The sequence below is a fragment of the Sorex araneus genome, chromosome X, assembly GCF_027595985.1.
Source record: "Sorex araneus isolate mSorAra2 chromosome X, mSorAra2.pri, whole genome shotgun sequence".
Taxonomy (NCBI): Eukaryota; Metazoa; Chordata; class Mammalia; order Eulipotyphla; family Soricidae; genus Sorex; species Sorex araneus.
The window spans coordinates 199,986,410-200,004,793 of NC_073313.1; the positions used below are offsets into that span (position 1 = coordinate 199,986,410).

Sequence of the window (18,384 nt, forward strand, 5' to 3'; positions counted from 1 at the left end):
ATGAAGTCACACTGGAAGACCGAGACTTTGAGCAGAAGTTAAATAGCGAGATAAAGCTTTTCAGATACTGATTAAACACTGGCATCAAGAAGAAGAAGAATAAGTTCATAAACTGAAGGGAAACTCACCTTTTGCATTAATATCATAGGCCAATGTGGAACATACCCTGATTTTATAAAATTTAACATGTCTTTGAGTTCAAGAAGAATCACAGCATAGATGAATAAAATCTTTATTAAAATACATATATTTTACACAAATCATTGTCAAGAAAATTTACTCAAATCCTAAGAAACAATACAAAATGTTCTGATAGAGAATAACTGTAAATACACAATTTCCCTCAGAAAGATAAAGTCTACACAAATACCCAAATATTAACACATTTTTTTATATAAATGGATTACAGCCATTATACAGAGGCACCAAATTTGTATCTAATCGAGTCAAAAAAAAAGAAAGAAAAAAAAACAGTTTTCATTCACCTTCTCTATAGGAAACATGTAATTGCCATAGTGTTTCTCTTTATATACAACAGCAACCTCTGCTGGAGAAAGAAAAGCATGCTTTTTTAATACTGAAAATTAGCTAAAATGTATTTTGATGCATGATTCCATTCATTGCTCCCTTAACCAAAAGAATAATTTTCAAGGTCTTAAAGATGTGCGGGCTTTATCAAGTATATCCTTTCTGATTTTGGGATATGTTGGATGGGCTTCAAGAACCTGCATAACAGCAATACCAGAAAACAATCAAAAACAGAGAAAGAAACCTAAATCAAACCAAAAAGCACAAGAATTTGCTCTATTTATTCTATTTATTTTTCCATATACTAACATTGATTTACAAGAGTATAAATGTTTGCATCTTAGGGTACAACATTACCCACCACACCTATAAGCAAAGTGCCAATATTCCCCAACCATAGGCCATGCACCCTTTCAGCTCCTCTCCCACATTTGGTAACCTAAGTTCTATCATGAGAATTTAAAGGTTTATTTTGTTGGATATAGACTTCTCTCACTTTCTTTCTTTTTATGCTACATAATCAGTATTTATATATGTTCAAGGTGAAAGAGGTGAAATAATGGCTTTTCTACAATCCTCAAATATAGAAAACTCCAATTAGGTAAGAACAGCAGAATGAAAATATCACATGTAAAAGTAAAAAAATAAAATAAAATTACTTCCTACATAAGGTGATAAGAAGCAATTAACTATAATTAAAATATTTTAAGATTTAGTTATTTAAGCATGGCATTTAAGACACACCATTATCTTTTTGTTTCTGGGACACACTGGCTATGTTCAAGGAATCGTGTGGTGTCTGGGATGGAACTCAGGCCTTCTACCACATGTGCTCCAGCCTTTAAGCATTCTCTCGGACCCATGGTATTCTTTTTAACCAAGAACATACATCAGATTTACTTGGAATATTTAAAAATATGTACATTTCCAGGTCTACTGAGGCCAGGGAGAGAAAGAAATTAGTTTGGTTTTGTTTCAAATTAAAGAGCCATGATACTTCCCTCTCCATGCTAAGTCAGTGTTTCCAGATTCCCTCTCCACCCCTGCCTTTCAACTTGACAGACAGGTACAAAGTTCCAGTGGCTGCTGCTTAGATCTCATGTTTTCAGTTCTGTTGAATCTGGATTTCTGAATATATAGCTATATCCCGCACTCGTCACTGGTATAACTGAAGCCCTGATGCTTGTTCACTCACTACTTCTAGTTCTCCTCTTCCCTCCTACCTTGATTACTTCCCTTCTCTGTCTGTCTCCTCTGGGGTCAAAGATGATCTAAGCATCTCTCTTTTACTACACTTTCTCATTCAGTATGATATATTCTGCGGACAAGTGAGATCTTCCTGTGTTTGTTTTTCTTAATTTTTTTATTCCTCTTTCCATGGTTATACTGCATAATCACATACTGATGAACATCAATCTTAATGTGAGATACTACTCATAGCCCAGAAATCAACAGTTATCTAGGTTGACACATCTAGGATAATGGACAATACTTAATTCTTTCCTAAAGAGTTTTTCCTGGAGTTCCTAATAGTTAATATAAGAGCAATCAAGAAATACTGATGGGATAATGTGCATATAGAGAAATTACAAATTCTAACAAGGCAATTAACTGGAAGTTTTTAGTCAGGGGTCATAAACTTGAGAACAAATTAGAGAAACAGAACTGATTTCTAAATTATGAAACTTTTAATATCTAATTTATAAATCCAACTTTTTCTAAAATTATCTAGATTTAAGATATATTAATAAGAATTTTTATTTAAAATTTGTTTTTTGTTTTTGGGTCACACCTGAAGTGCTCAGGGCTTACTCCTGGTTCTATGCTCAGGGATCACTCTTGGAGGGCTCAGGGGACCAGGTGGGGTGTTGGAGGTTGAATCCAAGTAGGCAGCATACAATGCAAATGCCCTGCCTGCTATACTTTTGCTGTAGCCCGAGGATTTCTCTTATGAGATGCAACTTGGAGAATCTCTGGTAGTCCTCAAATTTCTCCTGACTTACAGACTGAAGCTTTGGTTCTTGTTTGTTTTGTTTTGTTTTGAGAGCCTTCTTAGCAAACTCCAGGCAATTCTCTTGCAGCCAGGTAAGTAGCTGCTCAGGTCCTGCAGTGCTGGTACCAGAGACACTAGGGACCATGTGGTGCCAGGGGCTGAACTGGGGTTGGCAGCATGCAAGGCAAGTGGTTTCAGTCCCATACCATCTTTCCAGCCCCATGATTTAAGATTGAGTTTTGTCTTAAATACTGAGTTTTAGCATCTTTCTTTCAACTTTGTCTTCAATGGTACCTTTTCCTGTCCTGTCCTAATTTTAAAATGTTTTATTTAATTGCTTCCTAAATTTTGAAAACTGATGATCTCTCTAGGATGCCTCTGGTAAGTTATTTAACCAAAGCAATCCATCTCCTACCTTTATAAATATACATCTGGAGATTAACTAAAAGTAGGAAACTACAGACTTAAAATAATGGAAGAAACCCAAATTTGAATGTTTGTTACCTGATGACAAATGTCAATTGCTTCCACATATCTTTTCGCTTTTAAGTAATTGAATGCCAGTTTGTATCCTGTTAAGACAAAACACCACAATGATATAACATTATTCTCAGAGCACCCTTTAGTCACCCTGCAAACTCGTCTTTGCCTTCCCTTTTTCTGCTTGCTCACTAGAAACTTTGAGACTGAAGGTGAAGACTGCTCTATGACAGAGAGGTGAGGAGGGGACAGATGCCGGAGTGACGCAGGTTAGTGAGTGGAATGTGAGTGACAAACTGCTGAGTTGGAGTAGCATTTTTCAACTGGGAACACAGGATCCTCAGTGTGCAGCCTCAAGATAGTCCCAGGGGGCCACAGGTGAAAGCTATAAGTGAGGGGCCGTACATGAGAGCAGGTGGTCTGAGGAGAGTCAGAGTCAAGAAAGGCTGAGAAGTGCTGGGCTAGAAGACTGCAACCCCAACCCAAAAATGTGCCTGCGGCTGACTTACTTGAGAAGTCTCATTTATTTCAGATTATGATCCAGATCCATGTCAGGGTAGTATTCATTTATATTTTTTTAGGACAGGTCTACTTAGAATTACCATGTCAGGCAAACTGGTCCCTAGTATCATGAGGGGTACTTTCCATTAGAAAACACATTATTTGAGCAACTGTGAATAGCTTAGAAACTGAGATACATAATATGAAAGAAAGGACAAAGTTAAGCAAGCTCTGGTAAAAACCCTGCTTGAGGAGGGGATGAATGCAGAGCCTGAAGGATGAGGCACAGACGCAGATGAGCTGGACAGGCAGGAGCAAAACCACTGTTGGGAAGAAGAAAATGTGTGAGAGGAAGAAGCTGACAGAGGAGCCATGTGGGCCCACAGCTCACGGTAAGAGGGCATGCAGATGGCAGAGGGGCCCACAGAAGGGTGGAACACCCACCAAACAGTTCACATAAATGATTGGTTGTTAACATCCACTATAACTACTGATATTAAAATGCCATGCTTCAGAGATGAAAAAATTAGAAGAAATTCTATAAATATCCTGTGTGAGAAAACTGGAAAGTAGACTGAGAATAGAGAAGTTTCACGTCACCGTCACCTCGTTGCTCATCGATTTGTTCGAGTGGGCACCAGTAATGTCTCTCATTGAGAGACTTATTGTTACTGTTTTTTGGCATATCCAATATCCAATACGCACGGGTAGCTTGTCAGGCTCTGCCGCGCGGGCTCCATACTCTCGGTTCTCGGTATCTTGCAGGCCTTTCAGAGAGGGACGGAGGAATCGAACTCAGGTTGGCCGCGTGGAAGGCGAACGCCCAACTGCTGTGCTAGTACTCAATATAAATATATATTAATAATGAGAAGATTAAACAGCTAAATATATGATAGGATATGATGTAAATATATTCTATCTAGTAAATATTTCTGGGCTGGAGCGATAGCACAGCGGTTGGGCGTTTGCCTTTCATGTGGCTGACCCGAGTTCGATTCCTCTGTCCCTCTCGGAGAGCCTGGCAAGCTACCGAGAGTATAGAGTCCGCTTGGCAGAGCCTGGCAAGCTACCAGTGCGTATTGGATATGCCAAAAACAATAACAATAAGTCTCTCCATGAGAGATGAGGAACGGGATGACAGTGACAGTGAAATATTTCTATTTAAATCTTTTTTTACATATTTCTATGAAACCATTAAATAGCAAGATTTGAATGCTACCATGGGGATCCAATCAAAGAAGTAAAATGAATTTCTTAGATTTCCAATAAATACCTATGAGGAAGTATTAGCTAATACAATCAATGATATGGTAGTAAAAATTAACAGGAATCGTCTAAAATTTACAATATCGGATACACTGTATGTACACACATGTATCATGTATGCTTATACAGAACGGTCAAGGATGAGAACAGTTAGTTGCAGAAAAGTAAGCTTGTACTATTATTAAGTAATTCTAAACTTTAATTATTACTTAAATATATTATGTATACCAAAAAAGAGTTTGTGAAATTTAAAAAGAATAATTTTTTTCATTCATTTTAAAAAAGAATGAATTTAAGATATCTTGTCAAACATAGGACCTCTTAGATAAAAAGTCTGATTGACATTTTAAGTTTTGGCTTTCCTGACTAACTTTGAAACTTTAGATACAAGTCATTTTCAACTGCCAACTTCAAGTTTCCTTTTCTAATAAATGGGGACAATTCCTCTTGTACACTTAGTGAATTTTTAAGATCAAATGATTGGTCAAATGCCTTCCTAAATTTTAGAGCACCAGTCAAATAGCCACTCTCCATATATACCTTCCTACCCTCCCCCCATGTAAAACTGAACTTTCGTTTTGTGTCTTTAGACACAAAATTTTAGTGTAAGAAACCTTGATGGCTTATCTTATTAAGAAAAATGTGAGAGAGGAAACAAAGGGCTAGAAATATGCAACATGTGTCCTGTGCTAGAAATGCATTATTACTGTCAAGCTCAAGTGAATCCAACTCTGTGTAACCATGGGGAAATGAGAAAGAGAAAGGAATGAGACAAGGAACAATTGTCTAGCAACTGTCAAGTAATCTGAGAACTGGTATGAAAGAGGGAAATGAATGTTTTCTTCTCTCATGGGATCAGAGTTCCATTGAACTCTGGTAACATTACCAAGGTCTGATTCCCATGGAAAGAGCATGACCATAACTTCAAGGATCACCTGACAAGGGGAAACAGAAATGCATTGATAATCTAGTCAGGCAGGATGGGGGTGTGTTAAGGTAGGAGCTCAAAATTAAATGAGGCTCAGAGAAGTGTGCACTATGGAGAAGTTAGAGGAACAGGTAAAAATACCTACAAAATACAAAAAAAGACCCAACAAAAAATGAGTGAATTGGGAGATCTAAATGTTTAGAAACTTCCCAAAGAACAAAAGACTTCAAGTAACTTCAGCAGTGTCAGAATCTTATTTTACAAATCCATCCTTCCTTCCTTCCTTCCTTCCTTCCTTCCTTCCTTCCTTCCTTCCTTCCTTCCTTCCTTCCTTCCTTCCTTCCTTCCTTCCTTCCTTCCTTCCTTCCTTCCTTCCTTCCTTCCTTCCTTCCTCCCTCCCTCCCTCCCCCCCTTCCCTCTCTCCCTCCCTCCCTCCCTCCCTCCCTCCCTCCCTCCCTCCCTCCTTCCTTCCTTCCTTCCTTCCTCCCTCCCTCCCTCCCTCCCTCCCTCCCTCCCTCCCTCCCTTCCTTCCTTCCTTCCTTCCTTCCTTCCTTCCTTCCTTCCTTCCTTCCTTCCTTCCTTCCTTCCTTCCTCCTTCCCTCCCTCCCTCCTTCCTCCCTCCTTCCCTCTTTCCTCCCTCCCTTCTCCTCCCTTCCTCCCTTTCTGCTTTTCCCCTTTCTTCCATTTGGGGGCCACACCTAGTGATGCTCAGGGATTATTCCTGGCACTGCACTACGGAATTACTACTGACGGGGTGCTGGGGGGTCAGGGATCAAACACAGGTCGGCCACATGCAAGGCAAATGCCCTAGCCACTGTACTATTCCTCCAGTGCCAACATATATATATATATATATGTGTATATACATATACATATATATATATACCTCCAGTCCCAATGTACATATGTAGATAGTAAAGATTTTTTAAAATTCTCAGTTTATAAAGACTTATTTTGTAAGATGCATAATACTTCAGAAGGAAAAACACTATTAATAAATGTTAGTTTCTATGTTCTCCCAAAGTTTAGTAAAATAATAACCCACTTCCAAAAAATACAGTCAGGAAGTCCAAACAGAGCAATTAGCATAAAGATGATCCACTGAAGACAAATTAAATCTGTGACAGCGACAGCATCTTATGGAGTAATTACCACATGAACAAATATAGATTCATATATTACTAGCTCTCAAGGCATGCTTAATAACTGTCCATGTCTGGTGCAATAGGTCAGGAGTGACAGAAATCAATAAAATAACGTTGATCAAAGTTATCTGGTCATACCATCTAGTCTCATACTTGTCTCCCTCTTTTTCTCTCTCAAAAAACAAACTATTTTCACAAGTATTTCCAAAGTAAAGCTTGGGAAATTCTGTATTAGTTTACAGGAGACAGCAATAAAAATAGAGAAAGCTCTTTTGGCTTAGTGAGGAACGGATTAGTTACTGAGAATGGTTTGAAGAGAAGTCTGATGATAAACATGACAGAAGTTCACAAATAAAAGGCCATTATGTGTAAGAGGAAAAGGTAGGTTGCTCCAGAAAATAGTCCTGGGGATTTCAATGAATCATTTACAGAAAAGGAAAATTATGGGCAAGAGTTTCTTCATTGTGTGCAGAGTGAGGCTAGCTGCTCAGTACAAATCTGGATGCTGTTTATATGCTGGAGATAGCACTTCTCAACTGGACCATCTACCACTGCCTGGAACAAAATAGTAGTTCTAGATGCTCAGGAGGAAAAAAAAGCGGTTCAATGGTCAACAGATGAGGAGAAATATGCCCCCTCTATTAGCCATTGAAGTATGTTAGTTTTTAAAGGAGGTGAAAGGTTCTAGAGCAAAGAAACCTGTAGAGCTTGATTCAAAGCAATGCTTTCCTAATTTACTTGACAAAGGAGCCAGTTTGGAAATAGGTAAGGGTAAAGAAAAAGAAAAGGCAGAATTAGATTAGATATCCTCTAAAGTAACCGAAGACTTGAGTTTCAGAAAATTATATCTAATATTTACTAGTACTCAATAATCCAGTACGAATATAAAATTTATCTTTCAAAGGAAGCTTTCAAAAGAAAACTTAATGTATAAGTCTTATAAAGAAAAGCAAGTTTAGTTAAAAGAAGTTTTCACAAGCTTCTCATGAAAACCAGTGTCCCAACTATTAAACTCACCAACAGCAGGACTGGTCTGATTGCCATGCTTCCAGGCCAACTCATAGTTTAGTGCAGCATCTGTATACGCTTGTTCTTTTTCCATTATGTATCCCATATATTCGTAAGCTTTGCAACATGACTTAGGAAAAATGAACCATCGATAAGTCAGAATAACCTATATACTAAGTCTATACAAGGGTCTAAATTTTCCCTTTGCTTAAGTTTGAATATAACTTAGCTAAACACTCAGATCTGATTTATGTGACATTATTATTTTAAAAATTACATAACATGACTCTGGACAAGACTTGAGTGCTAAAAGTAGGCAAACAGATATACATGTTAACATGATAGTACTTATATTGCAAACTATAATGACCAAAAGGAGGGAGGGAGGGAGAGAGGGAGGGAGGGGGAGAGAGTGAGTGAGAAAGAGAGAGAGAGAGAGAGTCTGCCATAGAAGCAAACTGGGGATGGTGATAGGGTGAAATTAGGGAAATTTGGGACACTGATGGTATGAAATGTACACTGGTTAAGGGATGGGTGTTGGAACACTGTATGACTAAAACCCAATCATGGGCAACATTGTAATTGTTTATCTCAGGGTTATTAAAAATTATATTACATTCAATTATTATTTATCTTGATTACTCTAATGCACTGAATGTTTGTGTTTCCTTGAAACTGATATGCTGAAATCTTAGTGTGAAAGTTTTAAGAAGCAGGGCCTTTAAGAGGAAGTTAGATACTTAATTTGACTGATATTTCACAGGGGCCCCCTGAAAGGTGTCTCATCCTCTCCACCATGTGAGGATACAACTTAAAAGTAGGCAGCATGTAACCTGAATGAGGGTCCTCACCACAAATTCAGGCATTCTGGCATCCTGATCTAAGGCTTATAGAACTGTAAGAAATAAATTTCTGTGATTTATAAAGTACCCCATCTATGTTATATGCTATAGCAGCACCAGTCAACTGTTATGACGACTATAATCTTAGGGCCCTGCAACAGATGGCGTGGACTTCTATCAGGAGGCACATAATGTCCAATTCTCCCCCTCTCTCTCTCTTTTATGATGTTGTTCCCATTTATTACTTACTGATTCTGTCATCTTTCTTCATGCATTCACTGAAAAACACCCATAATGAGAAATGTCTCCTCTTCTCTTTCCCAGTAGTTTAATTCATACAGAAGCAAAGACAAATGCTTGAAGTTGATTCTTGCCCTTTGCTTGATTTGTTACTAGCTTTACATTATAAATCTTTATTACGAGCCTTAGAAATAATACTTAGTTCATTAGTATATTTCTCTGATGACCAATCAGGTTTTCGCCCACCCCCCAATCCTTTTTCAATCTATTTGATATACATAAATCTGCTGCAATTATTTTTTACTAATTCTTAAGTGCCCCAGAGGGGCTAGTGGCAGTACCCTCAAAATTGGCTCTTGAATCTTTAGCATGACTTACATCACTTTTGATTGTTTCCTTATCACCTGGGATAGCAAGATGGTAAAGTGTCACCTTTTCCTTCTCCTGCCTCAGACCTAGATGATCCATATTTCTCAATTACATAATTCAAGGGTTCTAAGTTTTAGTTTCTAAATCTCAGGTTTCTAATACTGATACACCTTACTGTCAAGGTTTATGCTGCCAAAACAGTCACATTCAAGCATGCAATGTACTGCTGCCAGAGTTTTAGCAAACTGAAATTTTGTCTGCATGGAAATCTCAATCACCATGTAGCATGCTCAATCCTAGATTAGGTACACAAGCGTTAGCTATTTGTTAGTTCTAACTTTTCAAAACCTATTAATGACTATTTTTGTTTCTTTTAAAAGCAGATGGCATTTATCAGAATAATCTATAAATTGTCAGGTGACCATATAAGGTGTTGGGATGGAACCTGATTTGGCAGGGTGTAAGACAAGTGCCCTACCTACTGTACTATCACTCTGGCCTCCCCAAGTCCTTAAATTTGACTAATTTTAAGATTTTAAATTTTATAACAAATGGTATAAAAGACTAAATAAATCAAATTCCAAAGAAGTTTTCCCTTGTGTCAGACAAGATACAGTATGCATGGAAAATAATGTGGAGACAGCATGCACCTACAATAAATATATTTTTCACTATGAACTACAGACACCTACAGTTAATGTTCTTCTGCAATTTTCATTAGTTGTGGGATGAGATGAATAATCACAGGCAGATGCTTTACATTCCTAAATCATTTCCTATCAGCAGGGCACACCACAGATGAAACCTGAAACTGTGCATATTTCTATTTTTATTTATTTCCAAGTGCAGCTGACAATTTTTTTCTTCTTATTCATATTCATTCGATAACTGTGGTAAGAATAAATATTTTATTTTTCCAGAAAAAAAAAAGTAAAGGAATTCTTAGAAATGGAGTGACTCTAACCTTTTATGGAAACCTTATAAAAAAGTTTTTATTTTTCAACCACCTACCTTATTATGACGCAGGCACCGTTTTAGGAGCTCTTCTGCCATGTCATATTTCGCTGATTGTATGTAAATGTCAGCAAGGAGAAGCCAACTCTTCTCAAAGTCCTCAGCATCAACAGGATTCCAGTTCATTTTTGCAATGCGCTTCAGCTGATTTCTGGCTCTGGGAGTCTGTTTCAAGATCATATAAGCTGTTGCCATTCCCAAGAGTGCTGGAATATGATCCTTCTGCAAGAAAAAACACTTTCAAGCCCCAGATACACAAACACAGCTTGTTTAAAAGAAAAATTCATGAGAAGTAGCAAGTGATACATAATGTAAGAATTGGCCCGTGGATTCTATCCCTGGATCCTCCAGAAAAGATAAATGGCCAACAGGACCACCAAGAAATGCAAATTGGTACAACAATGCTACTCCAACCTACACTTTCGAGAATGGCCTATTCAGAAAAATTGGACACAACTGCTGGTGAGGATGGGGAGAAAAAGGAATCCACATTCATAGTTCATGGGCATGCCAACTGCATCTGTTTTTATGGAAAACAGTGCGGAGGCTTCTCAAGTATTCAAAATACATTTACCACATGATCTAGCAATTCTACTCCTATATGGTTGACTGAAGGATATAATAACACCATCCCCTTAAGATATATGTGTACCTGTCTTTACTGCAGCGCTGTTTACAATAGCTAAGACATGGAAATAATCCAAATGCACAACAGACATTTGGATAAAGAAAATGTAGTAAGGCATGTGATGGAATGCTACTTAGCTGAAAGAAAGGACGGAATCTTGCCTATGTTTGAAAATATGGATGGAATTGACGAGAGTGATGGTGAGTGGTGTAAGTCAGAAAAAGACAAACACTAGATAATTTTACTCATATATCAGACATAAATAAAGTGAGGGGACAGAAAAAGCCAATCAATCACAAACCCTTGGATTCCTACCACAGAACTCAAGTGACCTGGGGGCATGCAAATATGGAAGGGCTTACGGAGTTTGGTGGTAGGCAGTGGTGCTTTGCTGGTGTGCATGTTGGTGACATACATTTGAAGACATATGAAACTATAACCGTAAACACACACGGTATTATAAATTCAGTTAACACACACACATGCGCACGCACAAACACACACCCACACATATAATTCAGGTACTATAATCAATTTCAATAAGAAAAACTCAATTTAAATAAACTGAATGGATCTGTTTTCTGTTCCTATATAAAACTTAAAAGATTAGTTTTAGTTTTATGTAGAAACAAAAAACCAAAAACTCTTTTAATTTAATACTGATAGAACATTTTTCTGTGTGTTCCAGATTTAGTATTTTGGCTCACTAGTTCTTTTGTCTGCATATGAATACCAAGCAATGGTTTATCTGTAAATATTTCTTTTTTTTTTTTTTTTTTTTACTTTTTGGGTCACACCTGGCAATGCACAGGGGTCACTCCTGGCTCTGCACTCAGGAATCACCCCTGGCGGCGCTCAGGGGACCATATGGGATGCTGGGAATCGAACCCAGGTCGGCCGCATGTAAGGAAAACACCCTCCCCGCTGTGCTATGGCTCCAGCCCCTCTGTAAATATTTCTTATCCATACTGACTTCACCATCTCTTTTCTCCTCCCTTCTCAATGTAGTTAAAAGCTTCTTTACTGATGAAGTTTGATAAAATGATAAAATAAGGCATGAAATTAACTAATCATTTAGAATTTTTTAACTTCATTCCCTTAAAATAGTGTTTGAGATTTGGAGGCCACAGCTTCCCGATAGTGTCTATTAAAATGGTCTTCTTAGGGGCCGGAGAGATAGTACAGTAGTTAAGAGTGCTTGGTGCATGTGTCGCAGACCCAGATTTGATGCCTGGCATCCCATATGGTTTCTTAAAGCACAATCAAGAGTGATTCCTGAGCGCAGAGGCAGGAGTCAGCCCTGACCACCTCTTGATTGGTCCTCAAACCAAAAAAAATGAATAAATAAATAAAAAGAGAAGTGGTCTTCTTTCCTTCTGTGGTGCGAGTGTTTGAAGCCAAGACCTCACACATGCAATATTGGTACTCTACTGCTGAGTCACATCCCTACTCCTAAGACATTATATACTTTAAGACAAAGTTCTAAGAAAAAAAAATATTCTGTGAAACCAATAAACTATTAAGAATTAATATACAGGGTGGAGGAATTAATAGGACTGTGGGCAGTGTGTTTCTTATGCATGTGTCTGACCTGGGTTCTATCCCCGGCACCTTAACAGGTTCTCCAAACTCTGCCAGGAATAATTCCTGAGAACCGCTAGGCATGGCCCCCAAACCATAAACCAAATCTATCAAACAAACAAAAAATAGGTATAAAGTGGAAATTGTTTCAGGGATGTGGCTCAAGTGGCAGAACACATGCCTGGAATCTGAGAGGACCTAGGTTCTATCCCTGACATCACATCATGCCTTGAATATCACAGAGTATAGAATACTGGGCTCCAGGACATTGCCCTGGGCCCCAAAGCACTATAAGGAGTGGTTTGCCAAAATACGTAAATAAATAATACTTGAGAAAAAATACATTGCAGGCCATAAATAATATATCCAGAAAAGACTCAAATGAAGCCAACTAAAATTAAAAAAGCATTTAGGCCAGGGATGTAATATAGTAGTACAATGCATGCCTCACCTATCTGAGGCCTTGGGTTTGATCCCCTGCACCACAAAGCAGCAAAGAAAAAAAAAGGGAGAGAAGGGGAAAAGGCTGAAAAGGAAAGAAGCAAAAGGATGGAAAGAAGAAAAGAAAGGAGTCACTCATCTGATTAATTGGGATCAATGATCCAGGTCTACAAACAAGAGGCTGTCCCAAGATGTGCTTCGGCAGGAACAGGACAGAGCAGAGTTTTAAAATTTGAAGGAAAGATACAGAAATTCAGGGATAGGCAACAGCTTAGGGATTCATAGCCTTAAAAACAGTTTTGTAGGAAGTGTTAAGAGTTTATTGAAAGAACAACACAAGCTTCCCAACATGTGATGCTGACTATGACATTGGTTGCCCTCTACTAGATTAAAAAAGGTATGCTTGCTCCTAGTTTGCTGAGGAATTTTATATACTTTCAAATGAATTAATGTCTCATTTATATTGATTAGTCTATGTCTGGTCAGTTTTTTTATCCAGAGATTTTTTTTTTTTTCATTTAGGGTCACACCTGGCAGTGCACAGGGGTTAATCCTGGCTCTGCACTCAGGAATCACTCCTGGCGGTGCTCAGGGGACCATATGGGATTCTGGGAATCAAACCCGGGTGGGCCGCGTGCAGGGCAAATGCCCTACCCTCTGTGCTATCGCTCCAGCCCCTATCCAGAGATTTTTATTGTAATCTTTTACTTATCCATGCTGACATTTAAGCAGTACCTATAGTATTTTCTGATATAAAACTATTATTTCTTTTTTTAGAATAAAATACTTTGTACTTTTATAGGCCCATTCACATCTTCTCATTTAACTTTTCTTTATTCTTTTCATTTACACAAAATTTTACAGTGGTAGGCTTTACCTATAGAAACTCTAAAGTATAATGGGGCTGGAGCGATAGCACAGAGGGGAGGGCATTAGCCTTGCATGCGGCTAACTCGGGTTCAATTCCCAGCATCCCATATGGTCCCCTGAGCGCCGCCAGGAGTGATTCCTGAGTGCATGAGCCAGGAGTAACCCCTGTGCATCACTGGGTGTGACCCAGAAAACAAAAATAAGCAAAAAAAAAAAAGAAAAACAAACAAGAAACTAAAATATATTAATGATAGGGAAGACATGATAATTACCACAATAAAATCCAAGTACAAAATAAATATTCTTTCCTAATCCCTGAAAGGAAGTTTGGGCAGGCTGCTGAGTCAGGCTGTTTAATTTTAGTTGTTGCTGGTTTTCAGCTACCCTTGGCGGATGATCCTAGCTCTTCATTAAGCATTACTCCTGGTGGTGCTTGGGCGAGCATGCCTGGTGTTGGGCAGGCAAGCACTCTACATGCTGCATTCTCTCTCTGGCCCCATGCTGCTTATTTTTTACCTAAAAGTCTCATAGATAGAGATAAGATAAAGTTTATTTGGCACAAAATAGGTTCCAGGTTTGGAGAGACAGTACAAGCTAATTTTGCATGCAGCCAACCCAGCTTTGATCCCTGGCACTAAATATTGTCCCCTGAGATCGCCAGTGATCACTGAGTACAGTGCCAGGAGTAAGTCATGAGCAATCACTGGCTGCAGCACCAAAATAAACCAAACCCAACTGAACCAAATCAAACCAAAGCAAGCAGGTTCCAAATCAGAAATAATATGCATGTCTCTGAAACACTGAGGTACCTGTTAGTTTTGACAAGGGGTGTACACACACAAAAAGTACTTACGTACATACATAGTGAGGAAGTTTGACCACACCCAGCAATGCCTGGGGATTGTTCCAGGTGTTTGGGAAATGATGTGGGTTGCAGATTGAACCCGCGTCCTGCCCTTTGAACAATATTTCTGGCCCAAAATGTGATGTTTCCATAAAGAAGACTTCTTTTCAAAATACAAACTAGAAAGCTAGTTTAGAAATTCTTGTATGATGATAGTAGTGATGTACTGTAAGATATCAAGTCTGGGTACCTCAGAAGGATTATTACAGGAGAGTAAAGTGAAAAAATGTTTTAAAGCCCAGCATTGATCATGGTCAAGAATCAGAAGTAAACCTGGGTACAGAAGGAAAATTCCTAAAGAAATTGATTAAAAATAGCAGTTAAGAATATAAATTTCAGGGCCGGAGTGGTAGCACAGCAGGTAGGGCATTTGCCTTGCACGCGGCCAACCTCGGTTTGATCCCCGCATCCCATATGGCCCCCCCAAGCACTGCCAGGAGTAATTCCTGAGTGCAAAGCCAGGAGTAACCCCTGTGCATCCCTGGGTGTGACCAAAAAAGCAAAAAAAATAAAATTGGGGGGGGTATGGTGCCACCAGCAGATCAACCTGTACCTGTGGGGTGAGCGCATCAGCAGCCTGATGGTGCCTTTAGACTTCCAGATACCCAAAATTGCTGCCATGCCTTTGGCCAGACCCCAACAACTTGGGGCCAAGTTTACCAAGAAATTAAACGGCCAAAAGTTAGGTATGTGAGAGATACACCAACAAACCACCTCCAGGTCAGCTATATAAGCTCATTTATTGGCCTTATTTCAGAGACCCATAAATCTCAAGAGATAAAAAGATAGGGCCTGTAAAGCAGAGGTAGGTAGGAATCCATGACTGAGAGATCCAGGCCCATTTGGATTGGGACTGGGCCTCCTCCCCCCAGGTCCCCAGTTTTCCAGTAGCTTGGCAATCATACCCACAAACTGCCCTGGCACCCTGGCACCATGTAATCTCATCAACAGCCAAGATCCAGGGACTATAAACTAAAGCTCCCAAAAGAGAGCATCACAGAAAGTCCTGACCCTGTGCCAGGCTGTCTTTACTGAGGTGCCCCAGAGCGGGGCAGGTGAGAGCCCTCCCCGCCCCAAGGGACCCAGTTGGATTGTTGGATCCTCCACAATCCAACCGCTGCCAAAGCTCAAGGCCTCTCCCCATGTGCTCGGGCCATGCCTCACATATGAGTAAACATATTCCTGGACCGTGCGGCCACAAAGGACACATCATAAACACTCCCTACCCATTCTCCAGAATTACCACACCACATTTGATGGGGTTCAGATAGTAGGCAACAAATCATAGAGGGAAATATATATATATATATGTATATACAGATATATACATATATATGTATATTTGATATATATTCAGATATATATCAAAACTCACACCACCCAAACTTTAATAACATATTAGTGATATCCTATAGAATGTCTTACTGGCTCCTGCCAAAATAGAACAATCTTCACACTGTTTCCTATATGAACACTTTTTTGAAAGCATGTTCAGCAGTTCTTCATAATAGACAATACAAAATATATTATTCTGGTTGTTTTGAGACAGGGATTGGGGTTTGGGATGGAAACATGCCGAATTTGGTGGTGGGAAGGTGTAATGGTGGTGGGATGGGTGTTTGAATATTGAATGTAATCAAACATTGCAAACTGACTTATAAAACTTTTTAAAAAATTTAAAGAAGAATATAAAATTTCTTTGGCTCAAGTTCTATGCCTATTTATCAGCTTACAATATGGAATTTTCTCCCTTAATTAAGAAATGGTGAAATGGTTTTCAATGCTAAACTCAATCAGTAGATTTGGGGCAGTAGATTTTAAAGACATTGGTAGGATATGATCAATTATTAGACCCACCCTAGCCCATGGTGGGGAAGAGGGGAATGAAAACAGAGACCTGCTATGTATGTGTCGGCTGGATCCTAGGAGAGACCAAGAAGCAAACAGTTCTGTAAAAATATCAGCATGTCAGCATGTACTCACATACTAAAAAGCATCCCACACTACATTTAAAAATAAATTCTCTGATTTTAAAATCACATGCCCTGAGCTGAATTAGAATGAGTTTATTTTTCTTATCTTGATCACAGTACGTTGAAGAGTAGTTGTAAAACTACAACCGCAAGTTCTAACCATTGCATTAGACCCCCAATACCTTGACTGGTGCAGACATCCTGAAGCATTTTTCTCTCTTTCACTCTTAGTCTCCTAAGTTAAACAATTTATGACCACATAAATAAATTACAAACAACATACTTTCATAGTTCAAGGTGATGAAATAAAAGCAATTGGGCACACTGTTCTTGTGTTTAACATATTTGTCATTATTTTCTCCTGTGTCTTTCTGACACATATCACTTTTTAGTCAGTCCATCTTTGGTGAATATTCCCTTATTTGCTTATCTCCCCCTTTAGCTAGAATATACTCCCCTCATCTCTGCAAGTGAAAATGTAATTTAGCTTGGCTCTTCTAAAATCATATTTTACACAAGAGTTTTCCAAACTCTCCTTTTATTAGTTACTATTACCTACAGCATTTTTATTTGAAACTTTCGAACATAATAAATGATATTTTGCACTATAGTTAGTATGTTTGTCTCATCTTCTCTAGATAATGGAAACTTGAAGAAAGACACTATACATTGTATATCTCTGCCACACCCACTGTACTCAGTTCTCACTAGCTGCTAAGTGAATATTCATTATATTTAACTCATGTTAAAATTAAAAATGTAAGGTAAAATTTGTTGTTTATGAAATGTCAGTTCATATATCTGTCTTTAGATAGTATTATGACTAAACAGGCCTGGAGACACTTATATTACTAATCATATATGTAATGTAGATTTTAAAAATACTACAATTTCACCAACAATAAACTGGCATAGCCTTTCTAGGCTGTAATGTCACTCACTGATTTTTTCATTCTCTCAGACTTCACAGTTGAAACTCTTTTTTTGACAGAATGCTACTTTACAGCATTCAGTAGCAATCACTCCTTCCAACAAAGAAATGGTGCTTCAGCATGCTCATGTAAGTTTTCTTAGTGTATATGATAGTCCTACTTCTGGTCTCTTTCTAGTCAGCTGCTAGCATCCATTTGCTGCTATACAAACAATTCAGAAGAGCACACCCTGAGAACTTTACTTCAATGTCAGCAAAAAGCTCTATTCTAGTATTTTTGAACCCAGAGAGCAATAAGAGATGCAGCTTTCCTAAAAGCCTTGGGAGGTGGGGGAGGGGGAGTTACTCTCTGTGTGTGGGGGGGAGTGAGGGGGGATTTAGTATTACTGCTTCCATGGTTACTTCTAAACTATAGAAAAATGCAGTAAAATTCTAAATATTCTATGGGAAACAAAAATTACAATGTTTTGGAGGCTTACAACATTGTTGAATGGAATAACAAAACAATCTAGTGAGTCTTCTTACAATGAGCTACTACCACTTGCTGTGTGTTGGCTACCTTAAGAATTCCTTTAAAAAATTTTATTTGGGGGGCACACACAGGGTTGTGCTCACGGTTTACTCCTGGTGGGGATCAGCAAACCATATGGGATGCCAGAAAGGGAACCTGTATTGTCCATGTGCAAGGCAGGTTCCTTACCCTAGAATTCCTTTCTTTATATTAATTGAAGAAAGTCATCAC

At 38.7% G+C, this 18,384-nt stretch overlaps 1 protein-coding gene across 1 annotated transcript in view; it reads right to left on the reverse strand.

The window, feature by feature from the left end:
* Nucleotides 1-216: 216 nt before the first annotated feature.
* The window catches only part of TTC21B (tetratricopeptide repeat domain 21B), an 82,413-nt gene continuing 64,245 nt past the window's right edge, over nucleotides 217-18,384 (reverse strand). Inside the window, exons 26-29 of the mRNA XM_055123008.1 lie at nucleotides 10,312-10,536; nucleotides 7,859-7,979; nucleotides 3,026-3,093; nucleotides 217-725 (exon numbers count right to left, since the gene is read on the reverse strand). Coding sequence (XP_054978983.1) covers nucleotides 648-725; nucleotides 3,026-3,093; nucleotides 7,859-7,979; nucleotides 10,312-10,536 — 492 coding nt within the window. The 3' untranslated portion in view covers nucleotides 217-647. The remainder of the gene's footprint in view (nucleotides 726-3,025; nucleotides 3,094-7,858; nucleotides 7,980-10,311; nucleotides 10,537-18,384) is intronic.